The 15364-nt window shown below is 34.6% G+C and overlaps 4 protein-coding genes across 4 annotated transcripts; 1 reads left to right on the top strand and 3 right to left on the bottom strand.

Moving 5' to 3' along the window:
* Positions 1–1995: 1995 nt before the first annotated feature.
* On the bottom strand, positions 1996–3123 carry LOC112749734 (uncharacterized). The gene has a single exon (XM_025798092.3). It carries the CDS (start codon positions 2689–2691, stop codon positions 2083–2085), a length of 609 nt encoding a protein of 202 aa, XP_025653877.1. The 5' UTR covers positions 2692–3123; the 3' UTR covers positions 1996–2082.
* Positions 3124–4451: 1328 nt separating this feature from the next.
* LOC112749733 (phosphatidylinositol 4-kinase gamma 2) lies at positions 4452–7464 on the bottom strand. Its single transcript, XM_025798091.3, has 2 exons — positions 5479–7464; positions 4452–5275 (listed from the first exon to the last, which is right to left on the bottom strand). The coding sequence occupies exons 1-2, from the start codon at positions 6802–6804 to the stop codon at positions 4898–4900; spliced, it is 1704 nt and encodes a 567-aa protein (XP_025653876.1). The 5' UTR covers positions 6805–7464; the 3' UTR covers positions 4452–4897.
* Positions 7465–10088: 2624 nt separating this feature from the next.
* Positions 10089–11727, top strand: LOC112749736 (GDSL esterase/lipase At5g08460). Its single transcript, XM_025798095.3, has 5 exons — positions 10089–10395; positions 10480–10607; positions 10692–10931; positions 11005–11260; positions 11364–11727. Exons 1-5 carry the CDS (start codon positions 10134–10136, stop codon positions 11594–11596), a joined length of 1119 nt encoding a protein of 372 aa, XP_025653880.1. The 5' UTR covers positions 10089–10133; the 3' UTR covers positions 11597–11727.
* On the bottom strand, positions 11721–14144 carry LOC112749735 (SUN domain-containing protein 5-like). The gene is made up of 3 exons (XM_025798093.3): positions 12623–14144; positions 12441–12526; positions 11721–12149 (listed from the first exon to the last, which is right to left on the bottom strand). The coding sequence occupies exons 1-3, from the start codon at positions 14009–14011 to the stop codon at positions 11909–11911; spliced, it is 1716 nt and encodes a 571-aa protein (XP_025653878.2). The 5' UTR covers positions 14012–14144; the 3' UTR covers positions 11721–11908.
* Between the last annotated feature and the right edge of the window lie 1220 nt (positions 14145–15364).

A 15364-nucleotide genomic window follows, 5' to 3' on the forward strand; every position in this document is an offset into this window, starting at 1 on the left:
TATCTTATCTTATATGGCTAAGATAAGGGAGACGTTTGAATTCGAAAGTCGGTTAGGAATCCTGAGAGTGCCGTTTTCAGGCCTTCTAGAAGCGGGAAACGAGTCGGACCCGGGGAACCGGTGTCGGGTTCATTCTTGGATCCGGGACGGTGGGCCGGATCCGTAACAATATACATATGTATAACAATAGTAAAAAATCACAATTTGTTCCTTTATGTCTAAATACAATTTTTTGTGAGCAAGGATTAATTTTTGCTGAATGCGCATAGCACCTTGGTACTATTAGAGGAAGAAAAGTTTTTATCGATAATAAAGGTCTTCAGGTATTTTGTATCTAATTTATATTGTTTGGATAGAATTTTAGAATTTACTTATTATTTCTGGTCTATTATGAATACATTGTAATCCTTCCCCTTCGTCAGTGATCAGGGTTCAAAGTGTGAAAAACGAAAGCAGTGAGAATGAAGTATGCTGGAAAGAACCCCAAGGCGAAGGACGCCGGAAAGAACCGCAAGGCAAATAGAGAATCGTTTTTGGAGTGGAAGGAAAGCCGAAAATCGTTTTTCGAGTCGAAGAAAAGCCGGAAATTTGTCAGCAGCGGACTCAGCGGATCGTCCAAGAAGGGAGGCCACGGCGAAAAGTTCACGTGGATCGGCGGCCAAGACTACTGGCAGATGGAGATCGATCTGGTGGCTTTGGATGCCAATGATCCAAACTTCGACGATCCGGAGGATTATTGATATGTTATGTTTGAGTTTGTGGTAGCATGACTGTGTTACTGTAAATATTTATGGAGGATGCGATCATTGATATTGAAGTGTCTAGTGACAGCGTCATTGTCAGTTTCAACTGTTTATGCTTTCTATTAAACTTAATCTAGTTTAACCTACCATTTGATATTACTTTTATTATAAACTACCATTTGATATTACTTTATTATTGATTTAATTTAACACTAAGGTGTCTTTGGTTTAACGGTTCCAGCATCAAACACTAAATACGCGGTTTAGTTTTTTTTTTTTTTTATGAAATTTTAATTTTTTATTTGGTTTTTTTTTTTTTTTTTCTAAAAACAAAGATGATTTTACCTTTCAATTCATGTTTACATAAAGTTAAAAATCCTAATTTTTAGGTTCATTTTTTTGAATTAGATTGAAATTTATTTCACATCTATTAATTTTATTTTTTATTATTTAATAATATTTTTTTATTTAATGTTCTATTAAGTATATTATTATTTTTTATAAAATAATTATTTTTTGTTTATATAATATTTTTACTGTTATTGTTTTTTTTATATGAAATATATTTTTGTTTTGTATTATGATTTTATTATTAAAATATTAAAGAGTACGACTAAAAATATTAAAATTTATTTAAATTAATAAAATAATTATTTAAATTTATATTTCTTTTAATAATTTTTTATCAAAAAATAATTTTAAATAATATAATTTAAATAATATTTAATTTATTATAATATATTTTAATATAAAAATTGACAAATATAATCTACATTACATTACGAATAAAAAATTTAGATATGGAAGTAGAAGAAGTGATATATTTTAATATTGTAATTTTTTTGTATTTTTTAAAACTATGAAAGGTATATAAATCGGATTTATGTTTAAAAAATTTAAAAATTTTGGGTACACAAATTGGAGGATTCATTTATGTACTCCAATTTTTTTTATTTTTTAAACACAAATCAAAAAATCTAAGTACAAAATTCGGACGGTCCAATTTTTGTACTCCTTAAAAATCGGACGGTCCAATTTGTCTTCTCTAAATTAAATCATCCCACATTTTAAAAAAATAACAGATTACAATTCAAAAATACACTATTGTTAATCCAATATTAAAAATAAAAATGTGCTACATTAACGTTAACTTATTATTTATTAAAATTAATTTTATATAATTTTTTTGTTTACAAATTTTAATCTAGATTGTTTAGCTTTTCAGTAGGTTTAAGCTAAGTTAGCCTTTCGCTTCAATTAAAATAGTAACAAATTTTAAATTTAGAAGATGCAGCATCTACAATTACAAAAGAAAAGTGAAAGGAAGAAAGAATTAATTTTAGCAATGAAAACCTATGATGGATCCATCGGTGACTGAAACTGCAATTCTGCAACGAGTCTTGGCTTCCACGTGATGGCTGAAAAGGTGCAGAACCCTCACGCGCCCAGCCATCGAAATCCTCGACTCCATTTCCAACGCGGGGCCCACTCTACCAATGACGCCGCCATTAGATACGGCGGCGGGACCCACGCTCAGCGGCTGAGATGGCGGTGACAAGGGGAAAGACTGCACGTGGAAGGTGGCGGCCATGTACTTTGTGGTTTGGGCTTCGATGGTGCCGGCGGGGATGAACATGAAGCCGACCTGGTTGCCGGAGTAGAGGAGCTGGAGGGAGCTGTCGTAGTGGGAGAAGGTAGCGCGGTTGGGGTTGGTGACGGAGGCGTACTGTGAGAAGGTGAAGTTGGCGGTGGCGTTGGAGGCGGAGAAGGAGAAGGAGGGGAGCTGGACGGCGCTGACGGCGATCTTGGGATCCTGAGGCCTGAAGAGTATGAAGTAAACAAGAAAGATGGCGATGAGGATGAAGATCAAGAAGATGGTGGCCACCAAACAAGACGCTAGGTTGGTGCCCCCTGACGGTGGCGGCTTTTGCGGCTTCGCAATCATCATGACTGGTGCGGTGGTGCCGGTTGCGGTGGAGTGGAGTGAAGTGAAGGGAACTAAACAGGATAAGTAGATCTCTAATGAATGAATGGTAATTTTACTAATTTATGTTGGAAGCATGTGGATTTGTTATGATATGGAGGGGATCTTGTCTGTTATACTGTTAATTACCTATATGTCAGTAAAATTTCTCTGTCTGTATTTTTCTCTTTCTCAATTCTCAATGATTTCTTTTTTCTTTTTTCTTTTTTTTTTTTTTCACAGTGATGTGCGTTACAGCTACACGAAATTATGGTCCGCTAAGAGCCTAAGATAGTGCTGTTGCTTCTTACTCTTGCCGCTTATGTGATGTGGTTTGGGTCCCCATCTGTCATGTTTTTTTATGGCTCTATCTGTGTTCTTTTAGTACGCTGTGCATATTGAGATCTCAATTCAACAAGATGCAAACATCTCATCGTTCTGCGTTTCATAAAAGAAGATGCTTTTTTTTTTTCTGGGGCTTGATAAAAGAAGATGCTGAATTGAGAATTCCTCTTTTTTGGAATTGCTGGATTGAGAAATTTAGATATCTCAACAAGCCCTTTTTTTTTTGTCGTGGGTGGAATTGGCTAGGGCAACCCAGCCCGAAACTACCGGAAGCCCACCCACCCGGATCCATCACTTGGAGCATCATCTTCTTCGAGCGAGTTTTTTTTTTTTGTTGGTCACAAACTAACTATACAAGTTTTTTTTTTGTCAGAAACTCACTATACAAGTTTAATTTCTTTTCTAACAAACACGTGTCAATTAGTTTTCGTTATTTCTGGACTGAATTATTGGTATCTATATGGGTCACCTCTTGGATCAGCAGCCCATTTATCTTTCTTGGTGTAAACTTGGCCCAACCTATTATATTTTCTGATAAAGAAAAAGAACTGAGGCAAGTTAACAATCGGATGGTTTTGTCAAACTTTATCTTTGAAGGTATTTTTTGTTGTTTTAATCTTTTCAGAATTTAGCACCAAAATCTTTTTGAGATTCATTTTGATAGTTTATTAAAAATAAATGATAAATATTTGTACTTGGTAGTTGGTAGTTGGTACCATCTGCTGCATCATAGATTTCGATCTATAGTCCCATACATAATATCCCAAGCATTTCTACAATACCCTGCCAATAATCTCATTCATATACTAGTATGTATGACAGCAATGAGAAATTAGAGTATACTAAGCTCCATATTGCAGCTTTAACAAAACTCGGCCAATGTTTACATAGCCGGTCCCAAGCCCGAAAAAACAAGAAAGGTTGTTCAGTGTGCGACTACCAACGGAAAACAATGTTGCATCCCAATGCATTGTCCCGACGCAGTGACGTCTTTGAAGCCATGTTGGGTTATGTTAGGCCTGCGACAGCCAATGTAAAACAATGACAGCTTTATCCATGTAGCGGACCTTACTTAGTGGAAAAAGGCTTTGTTAAGTAACTAAGTATTGCAGATTTAACAAAATCTCCAAGCCAAAATGAGTTCCTGCAATGCAGCCCTCTGCACTAGTTTTCTATTTCTATGCAAACAGAAAATTTAGCTACCACTACCAAGCACTTGTTTTACTTTCTATTCACAAAGACCAGCCTTATAGTCTTTAGCCAATCCACTATGTTCCTTGAAAATCTTAGATCCCAAACCGATTTCAGTCTTGCAGTTATAATATGTTTTGAATCATGATCAGACCATGACATACACGATCACAACTGAATGGTAAAGAACAGAAGGTTACACAAAAAAGTAATTACAAAAAGGTCTGTGTTGTAGTATATAATTGAATATATTACATGATAACGTTAATACTTTCATGCAAATCGCATGAAATTCAACAAGTTTCCTTTTTTTTTCTTCTCTTCCATCAATACAAAAAATAGAAAGGAAATTTAAATTTCCAAATGGCACCTGCTTACTTACCTAGGTGCACAATTAATGAACACCTAACAAAAGACACTTATGTACAGAATACAAGGCCAAGACAGATCCAACTCTTGTGTCAGCCTCCATGAAAAACCTACAATATGTTAAATTTCTGTAGAAGACAGACTCTTCTTATTCAGACCTTTAACTTCTGCTCAAAATGACAATACAATCCTGAAAGAAAAATATGGACTACTCATTCACTCAATCCATGCACGTCCATATTTATATCCTTATATACGCATATGTATATATGACTCAGAAAAAAGCCTATTTTGAAAGCTTATCGAGCCAGGAATCCATGATCTTCGAGACAGATTCAAGAAATGCAGATTCCTCCATGCCAGGTAACAATGATTCCTGTGCCTCATAAACAATCTTCTCAATCGCTGATTCTTGCTTGAAATTTTGCCTGCACATGATGCTTCCAATGTCATAAGGAGTGAGACCTCTCTCAACCCCTTTCTTCAATAACATTGTGGAGACACGGAGTATACGTGCACACTCAACTGGAACATCCCACCCATAATATTTCAGAAGTTCTATATCTTTCTCAGCATCCAGGGACCTAATATAATCAACTGTATCAGCAGAGTAAGGTTGGCGTGCTTGGGGCCAGTATAGCCAATCAAATGTGCAATCTTCAAACTGCATATAGAACAAAAAATGATATTCAACTAAGGTTAATAAGAATCATCTTAATTTCAACAGGCCAATACTTTTTTCTACCAATGCAACACCCAATTTCAAGCCTGCATAGATAACACATTTATCCACATTCACCAATTTTACATATACTAATCAGATATGCAGACAAAAGATATCAATGCACAGAAAGTGAAATTGCTTACTTGTTCCGGTAGACAGTAGCCGTGATCAATAGGAATGAGAGAAATGTGGCCACCTGCCTCCTTCTTGAACAAAATGTTGCCAGCATGCCTATCTGCATTGGCCATTCTTATATCAAGAAGAGTAATCTTATGTACCTCCTCCACTGGAAAAGCACCGGGTCCAATGTCCTCGCAGTTGCCATCATTGTTCATGTACATCTGCAATGACCCCATCTTGACATGCTTGGCTGAGCAAGCATATCCATCTGGGTGATTAAATGCTTCATGCAAACACCTGACCATAGCAGTAGGTGGAACACCAGCAAAGCCTACAGCCTCACCAGACACCAAACGCGGCCCGGCCCTTGGATGATCCAATACATATGCAGCGACTTCTCTCACGGCGCCTTCCCCCACCTTTGTCCCTCTTTTCAACCCTTCGCCGTTTGACGAAAGTGGCAGGCCTTGAGGATTGTTCACGGCCATTGGCTCCTCATCAATTGGCTTAAACACAGAAACATATTCCATCCCTGATGAATCTTGCATGAGGTAAGCACCACCTGTGCCCTCAGAAGACCTAATAGGATGATGTTTATTCTTCAAACCATCAAATGTGGAGTTGATCATGTCCCAAAGGAAAGGGAAAAAATTGATCTTAGGATTCACAATAACTGGTTCCAACCAAAAATCTACACCAGGTGGAGGAATCTTAGTTGCTTGATTAGTATTCTCTCCATCTACACATGGTGCAGTTGCAGCCTCAACAGAAAGCTCCAAATCCTTTTGAACTGGTGTGGCCTTAACCTGTGCTGATGATTTCTTAACTATCAAATGAATCACATCATCATCACTCTTGCATATGTCATGGAATAGCTTTTGATCATCAAGCTTTTCCCCATCACAGAAAAATTCTTCATTTTCAATATCAATGGAGCCTTTCCCCTTCTTCTTAATATGCTGCTTGAGGTACGCAACATTCCTATGCCGATCGACACGAAACTCGACCTCCTTCTCAGTCGTGGTCCTTACAACAATGAAGATAAGATCAGAGAGACGAAGAACCAAATGAACAACATTCCCAGAAGTGACACCGTAATCCTTGATGAGTGAATCATTGCGGGCAAGCTCTCTGCCATTAGAGACAAGCTTTTGCTTCTTCCCTGAGACTCCAGTGCATGTTTGAATCCTCATTTTCACTGAAGAAATGGAATCTGACTCCAACACACGCATTGGAGTCATAACACCATCCACAGTGAGATATATCAATATGGATTCACCAGAGAGAGGTCCAAGCCAATGTGCCGATTCTTGACGAATCGGACTCAAAGCAACATCAGCAGCTGACATCTTTGGAAGAGCAGGATCACCAACTTTTTTTTTTATTTTTTGCTTTTAATTATTTTTCCCTTGATTCTAAAACTCAAGTTTTCTATGCAGATAGAAGAAACTTGAGTTCTCAAAAAGGGTACTAATTAGCGAAGTGATTCCATTAATTATGAGACAAAGAAGGCCTCCCAATCAAAACGATCGAAAAGACCCCCTCAAAAACCCTAAAACTTGAGGAAGAAAAAGAAGAAAAAAAGAAAAAAGGATAATCAAATGATTTTTATTTTATTTTCAAAGGAAAATATGTATTCACAGAAGGATACTTCATTTGCTGTATGAATAACAGACCAACTCAAACTAAAAAAATTGGGTGAAAGTGTAATGTGTTTGGGTTGGGATCACTCGAGAAAAAAAGCATGCGTGAAAATGCAGCGAGCGAGAATGGATTCTTACCAACGGAAAGAACCAAATGGGAATGTGCGAAAGGAGAGAGCTTAAATTGGAAGAGAAGGGAATAACCGAGAATAACCGAATAAGGAGGTTGCAGAGATTTGATTGATAATGGGTTTAGCGGTAGATTGAAACTAATTCGAGGTAGTAGAACCGATTTTGGTGGCGCTCTTCTCTGAGAGAGAAAGTTGAAGAAAAGTAACGGTATTTTAGTCGTTGCCTTTATTTATCAAAACAAAAATTGGCTCCTTACTCCCTATAACGGGAACATTGCTTTCTTTCAGAGCAACACAAAGTAAATATTATTCTATTTTCTTTTCTACCAACCCCACAAGCACCAGGAGCGTTTCTATTTTTGGAGGACTTTTTTCTTTTTTTAATAGAATATTATCTTATTTTAGAAAAAATTTAAAAATACACATAAGGTAATATAAACATTATTTATAAGATAAATATAAAATATTAGTTTCTAAAACTATATAAAGACTATTCATATGAATTTTTTTTATATAAAAATAATTGATGAAATAATTTAACATATTTAATTAAATTATTTAAGATTATATTTTAGCCACCAATTTGTGATCCATCACCACTATAATTAACAAAATAAAAAGAAATTATCAATTTAATAAATTTAAAAAAAAAAATAGTTTTTTAGAGTTAAACATGTATAAAATAACATCAAAAGTCAGTCATTAAACTAATTACATAAATAAAATAAATAAAATTACACATATATTTATATATAATATATGATCACTGGTTTAATAATTTTTAGTGTAAAATTGTATTTTTTAAAAAATAAATAGGAGACATGTAACACATGAACACTAACTAAACGTTAGTTAGGGAAATATGATAATAAGTTCTTGTTAACTAATTTCATGCTTACGACTTATGAATGAGATAAGTTAACTACACACAATATATAACCACTAACAACCAATGTACATGTGGTAGAGGGTTAATCAGAGTATAAGACATGGCACCCCACATTCAAAAATAAAATTAGTTGTGGTTGTGGTAATATGGTATTAAGCTATTTCTCTAGTAAACTACTCATTATTTCCCTACCTTTTACCTCAGGTAATCACATAATACTGTCTTATGCATCCACGAAGCATGCTTTGCATATTCAAACTAAAAGCACTCTTCAATGCACACTCATTTTAGTTGTTTTTGTTTGTACAATTGATATTGATTATGGAGCGAGTATGCTTTTTATTTTATATATGCATGCTTTTGTTATACGATGATGATTCAATTAAATGAACTTGATGAGTAGGTTCACTGAATATTGGAATTGTAATCTGTAATGTGGCACATGGGTTCGAATCTAAAATAGGCAAAATAATTCCCATTAGTGTCCCATGATCTTGAATTCTTGATATATATATATATATATATATATAATATATAGTAGCAGTGCTAAGTGCTAACTAATAATGCAGTATAATAATGGGGAATAAGGTTGAGCTTTAATTTATTTTATCTAGTTTAGAGTGTCATCACTCTTCATGTGCGCTTGAACCCACTATGTCCCCATAACATATTAACGTACCTAAATCATCGTATCTGAGACGAACCAACTAAAACAACAATAATCAATGGGTGAAGGAAGCAGCCGTTTTATTAGGATTCGAATATGGATAATGGATTTTACTTAGAACATATCTAATTTAAGTTTTGTACAAGTCATTTATATAAAAATGGTAGACGACACCAAAAGAAAAAATGGTAGAGACTAAAAAGTTAAAATATGGAAGCGTCAGAGGCGTATATATATACCCTGAAAATAGTTTTGATAGTATGATTTACATGTATAGGAGAACATACACGCTAAAAGCCTTTCCAATGGAAGCGAAAAATTCGTTTTGTTGGAAGCAACTTTTTTCTAATAAAAACGAAGAGCCTTGCAAATTACGGCAATATTTTAATAAAAATTTGAACATTTTAACACATATAATAACTTTTTTTTTTTTGTCAAAATTGTGCTCTATTTTTATATCTATCAAAATATATTGATCTATATATTAATATTTTACCATTCTAATTCACATTTGAACAATACACTAATATTACATTCTTTTAAAATCTACAGTTGAGATGCATTATGTATATATACATATAAGTGAATATTTTCTTGATGTAAAAAAAATTAATTTAAGAAAATGTAGAATAGAAAAGATTAATTTTAATATACTGTCATATATATATATATAATCATAATGTCACGTTAATAAAATGAATTATTTTTTTTATCTTAGTCATATAAATAATAATTTAAAAAAATAAATAATTAGATAATTATATAAAACGTTACATTAAAATTAAACTCTATATTTCACACAAAGAAAACATAATGATTTTGCGAAAAATATGTTTGTTAATGTTTAGGGTATCTTTCAGGTGACCGTTTTGGTCGGTGGGGCAGTTAGCTAGTTAGGCACGCGTCAACCTGAGACTATTGTTTCATTTTTTTATTTTTTGTTTTGTTTTTCAAGCAATTATTAGATTCCAGATTTTTTACCGACATTTTTTTATTTTATGAAATAAAGCAACAATAAACTATAAGGATCAAAGGCGTTAGTAATGGACTACTAATGTCTAATGGGGTATGGTAGTTGAATTTATTTTTATTTTTTTTTTTTGGAATTGGTAGTTGATTACTTGATTAGAACTAGATTACAAATTGGGCTAAAAATGACGACTGACCCACTATTGAAAATTTGGGCCCTTAATGGCATATCAAACCAAACAAAGAAAAAAGAAAAAAGAAAACAGTAGATAGAATATTTATTATTTATTATGTTTTTAAAATATTATTATAGTTACCCGCCAAAATTGCTGAGCATATCTGAGAAGTGCAAGAAGAAGAAGAAGAAGAAGAAGAAGAAATGGGTGTGAACGTTATTCTGAACCTTTTGGCAATGTGCACTCTCTTTTCTTCTTCTTTTGCTTCTTCGTTGAAGTCGGCGATTACATTTCCTCCTCTAGCGCCGGCGCTATTCGTGATCGGAGACTCCTCCGTCGACTGTGGAACCAACAACTTCCTTGGAACCTTTGCGCGCGCCAACCACCTTCCTTATGGAAGAGACTTCGACACTCACCAACCCACTGGCAGATTCTCCAATGGCAGAATCCCCGTCGATTATCTTGGTTCGTTCGTTCCTTTCAAGATCCTTACTTTACCTTTTCTTTCTTCTCAAGATTCTAATATCTCATCCAATTTTGCATAATCAGCTATGCGTCTTGGGCTTCCATTGGTGCCGAGTTATCTAGGGCAAGCTGGAGATGTGAAAGATATGATTCATGGAGTCAACTACGCTTCTGCAGGTGCTGGCATTATCTTCTCAAGTGGCTCTGAATTGGTGTGTTTCTTTTACTTTTATCCCTTTTTTCTTTCTTCCGTCTCCAAATATTTGTTGAGTTTGATTGAATAATTAACTTTGCAGGGTCAACATATCTCGTTTGCTCAACAAATTCAGCAATTTACTGACACCTTTCAGCAGTTTGTAATAAGTATGGGGGAGGATGCTGCAACCAACCTCATATCTAACTCTGTCTTCTATATTTCTATCGGAATCAATGATTACATTCACTACTATTTGCTCAATGTTTCCAACGTTGATAATTTGTACCTACCCTGGAGCTTCAACCAGTTTTTAGCTTCTTCAGTTAGGCAAGAAATCAAGGTAACAATACAGCAATTTCGCTGCATAGTTTAAGATAATTTGGTACCTGATATATGTGATCTTTGTGGCACAGAACTTGTACAATTTAAATGTTAGGAAAGTGGTGGTAACGGGACTTGCCCCTATTGGTTGTGCCCCTCAGTACCTGTGGCAGTATGGTAGTGAAAATGGAGAGTGTGTTGAACAGATAAATGACATGGCCACTGAGTTTAACTATCTCATGAGGTACATGGTTATCAAGCTTGGTAGAGAGCTCTCTGATGCCAGTATCATCTTCTGTGACGTGTTTGAAGGCTCCATGGATATTTTGAAGAATCATCAAAGTTATGGTAAAGTACCCTCTTTCTTCTTTTATATTTTATTTTATTTTCCTTCTCGGTTTTGCTTTTCTGGGACATCAAATCTCACTAAGCTTTTATGTTGTATAATTAGGATTCAATGTCACTAACGAGGCATGCTGTGGATTTGGGAATTACAAGGGTTGGATCATGTGCTTATCACCAGAAATGGCATGCAGTAACGCTTCAAACCATATCTGGTGGGACCAGTTCCATCCAACTGATGCAGTCAATGAAATTTTAGCAGACAACATATGGAATGGTCGGCACACAAAAATGTGTCATCCTATGAACCTGGAGGACATGGTAATTCGAAAGGAAAAATGATTGATTTGTGATGTTAGTTTAGGGTATTATGATTTCTTGCATATATTACTGTAAAGAACCGTGTATATATACAATTATACATATAAGGTTGTACAATGAGAATCTCTTTTATTTGGGCGAAATTGTTCTCCATTAACCGACTGAATCAAAGACAATCCTTGCATTTCTTTTAACATTTATCAGCAAGCAGTCACCTTAGTGAGGAGGCACTGAACAAAGTGTTCACTCTTCAGTATACAAAGTGTTCTGTGTTGATTTGATAACTTTAACAAAATCGTATGTACAAGTATCCAAATTTCTACAAGTAACTGCTTAGTTATAGAACAAAATAACGAATATCATTATACTGCAGCATACAAGCAAGGTAACCCATCCTTTTATTGTCCGAGGTCCCTTATCAGCATTATTGTGTGCTTCAGAAAACATCAACGACATGTGGACTGAAGTTATCTTGAGAATCGATATGCAAACAAAAAGAAGACTCATTCCTAACACAGCAAGCTCTTTGATTTCTAGGGCTGCATAATCACTTGCAACCTTTTGAACATCTGATCTGAAATGGGAATGTATGAATGGCATGTCAGGCATCATAGAATATAAAATAGATATCAAAATAAAGAAACATCATGGAACACATGGTAAGGAACATTGGTCATGGAAGAACAGTTACAACTGGAGAAAATTATCAAACAGGAAGAGTAGTGGCTAACAGAGGTTAAATTTAAATTCGGTGCAAGACAAAGACATGCATTTTTATAACCAACAATGGGTTTTAATGAAAGGTACCACAATGATCCATTATTTATCATATCAAGTAACTTCATTATAATCATATTAAATTAACCTTAGCAATAAATTTTGTCTGGCCAGTTCATCAAGTTGGGATGAGACAGCATCTTTCCATGACTCAACTTCGGATATTTCTTTTTCCTGGGAAAGGAAAGAGACCAAATAACTAGCACATTCAGACAGAATAACAATGATGAGAGGAAATGAAATACGGAAAGAAATAGCAAATGGTAATACCATATTTGCATTCCTCTCCCGTAGGTCTTTAATCTCTGACTTGCTTTGTCCCAGGCGTTCTGATAATTTATGCAACTCTTTCTCGAAATCAGGTATTGTATCGCATTGTCTCCTGTTCAACTCTTTGATATAATTCCCGATTGTGGATAAGTTCGCCTCCACTGACCTCACTTTTTGCACTAAAATCCTCATAACAGTGTCACCAGCTATCCTACCATTTAGCTGTTGCCTCAATTCTAGTACAGGATCAGGAACCAAGTTCACCATTGGTGGAGTTTTTGCCACCTCCACAACAATCTTCTGAGCGTCATCATTAACAGTTGATATCTCAGTAGGCACACTATCGTTCATACTTTCATTGTCTTTTCTTTTCTCAATTTGACCAGCTTCTAGCTTCAAAGAAGGGGTATCACTGGCATTGTGCTCTGAAGACTTCTCTGGCATGGCTCCCACAGAAGCAACAATAAGATCCTCAAGCATTCTCTCTATTGCATCAATACCATAAACCTCCACAACACTCAAAGTGCAGTAAAACTCAGATCCATAATGACTAAGCAAGCTCAACTTCAAATACCTGGCCCATTTGGGTTCAAGAAGCCTAAAGGTCTGAGCATGCTTCACATTTGCGGCAATGAAGTTTCCCATCATTGTCCATGATTCAGTTGGATAACTCATACTACCAGCCAATTCAAATTCCTTGAAGTTCGAAGAATAATGCTCAAAGTTTGCAATTTTCACAGTATCAACCAGAGTCGCTTCTGCAAGCTCAATAACAACAAACTTATCTCCAACAGAACAAGGATTCCTCAAGTACTTATCATGATCCTTCCCTAGTATATTGTTGGCACCTTTGGCCTCTTTATTGTGAGCCACCACCTTGGCACCTTTGGACTCAGAGGCATAGTTGTACACTGAGCCATCAGGTTCAAGCCTGTGAGTTATATTAACGACCACAGGGGTGATCACCTCCTTTGGTTTTTCTTGCTTCGCTGTGGTGATCACCTCCTTAGGTTTTTCTTGCTTCACTATGGTGATCACTTCCTTGGGTTTTTCTTGCTTTGCTATGTTTCGGAATTCGACATAACTGAGGTATGAAGTAGGTTGATGAACTTTTTCATCAGCATTTTGTGCTAGTGGAAGAATCTTCTCTTCTTGCTCTTCTTCAGAAGGTTGCAGTTTGCACACTAAATCAGTGCTGCTACCTAAAACTTTCCAAAATGCTATCTCTAATCTACTTGTTTTGGAAAGAGAGTAACTGTGCTTTGTAGTTTTTTGTTTAAGGCACCCGAGACTATTGGAGCTAGCTGAGTCACTGAACTCTATTACAGCTGCATCTGTGAATAAAGCATTGCTTGTTACTGCTGTAGATAGGAATATAGGAATATTCATACTACTACTATTTCTGTTGTTATTATAGTCACAGTATAGCAACTAAGCCTTATTCCACTAGCTAGAACCAACTGCATGAATCAAACCAAGTCATTGCAAACTGTTTACGATAATTTCAGTACAGAACATAATATCGAGGAACAAATTGGTATTATTAATGGAATTAGAGCTTGCATTTTTGTTATTAACATTTTTTGTTTCCTGATAAATGCGAGAGACCTAGAAATGGGGGAAATATAAACATATATGAATAAAAAAAAAGGAACCTGAAGAAGTTGCATGAAGGAGGCGAAGATTGGAGCGCAATGTGAAGAAAGAGAATAGGAAGAAGGTGAAAAGTGACCGTAATGCATGGTTGCATTGACATTTGCAGTTTAATTTCGGTGGATAGAGAGGTTGATGCTTCATATTTCATTCGAATTGTTGAATCATCTTCTTCGTCGTTGGGTGATTGAGATGCAGCTAAAAGTGGTAAAACTACACGAAACAGTATACAAAGCTTTTGCGTTTTATGCTCAATTTTCTGTTTTAGTTAGTTTTTTTTTATTAATTAACTCAAAATTGTCGTTAACAAAAAGGATGGCGAGGAAGGAGAGTAGGGTGCTTTGGTTTGAGTTTTTATTTTTTATTTTTATTTTTAATATTTTTTGTTTTTTAGATTTTATTAAAAAAAAATAACAAAAATAATAAATTTATTTTTATTGTTTATTGTTTATTTTAATTTTTATAAAATATAAAAAATAAAAAACGTAAAAAATGAAAATGCAACCAAATGTACTTTTAGTTTTTTTTTATTTTTTTTCGTTAACTTTTAAAAAATATTTATATAATTCATTAACTAATTTGCCACAAATTTAATTTTTATTTAAAAGTCTGAGTTATTTTATATACAGTATTTAAACTTTAACATTTGTTTAAACGGATAATTTAAATTGGTTATATAATTTTTTATAGAATAAAGTGATAATTAGATTCTCGAAAATTTTGATTTAGGATTAATTAGTCTTTGAAAAAAAAAGTATTAATTAAATTCTCTAAACAGTAGATATATATATATATATATATATATATATATATATATATATATATATATATTCTTCCGTGTCAATAGACAGTACGAAACAAAATAAAATTGGTTATGTATGTTATTATTGTTGTAAAGTAAATATAAAAGTATAAGTAAAAGACTCTAATACCATAATTACTATCTCAATATAATAAAGATGATTAATATATTTACTAATATTAATATAAAGAGTGCGAGAGAAGAGTATTCAAAAATACTTGTAAAATAAAGTAAGAGGGAGAGAAGATTTTATTGCTTTTGTTGTGTCTAAAATCAAGCGAGGCTTC

The sequence above is a fragment of the Arachis hypogaea genome, chromosome 15 (genome assembly GCF_003086295.3).
Source record: "Arachis hypogaea cultivar Tifrunner chromosome 15, arahy.Tifrunner.gnm2.J5K5, whole genome shotgun sequence".
In the NCBI taxonomy this organism is placed as follows: Eukaryota; Viridiplantae; Streptophyta; class Magnoliopsida; order Fabales; family Fabaceae; genus Arachis; species Arachis hypogaea.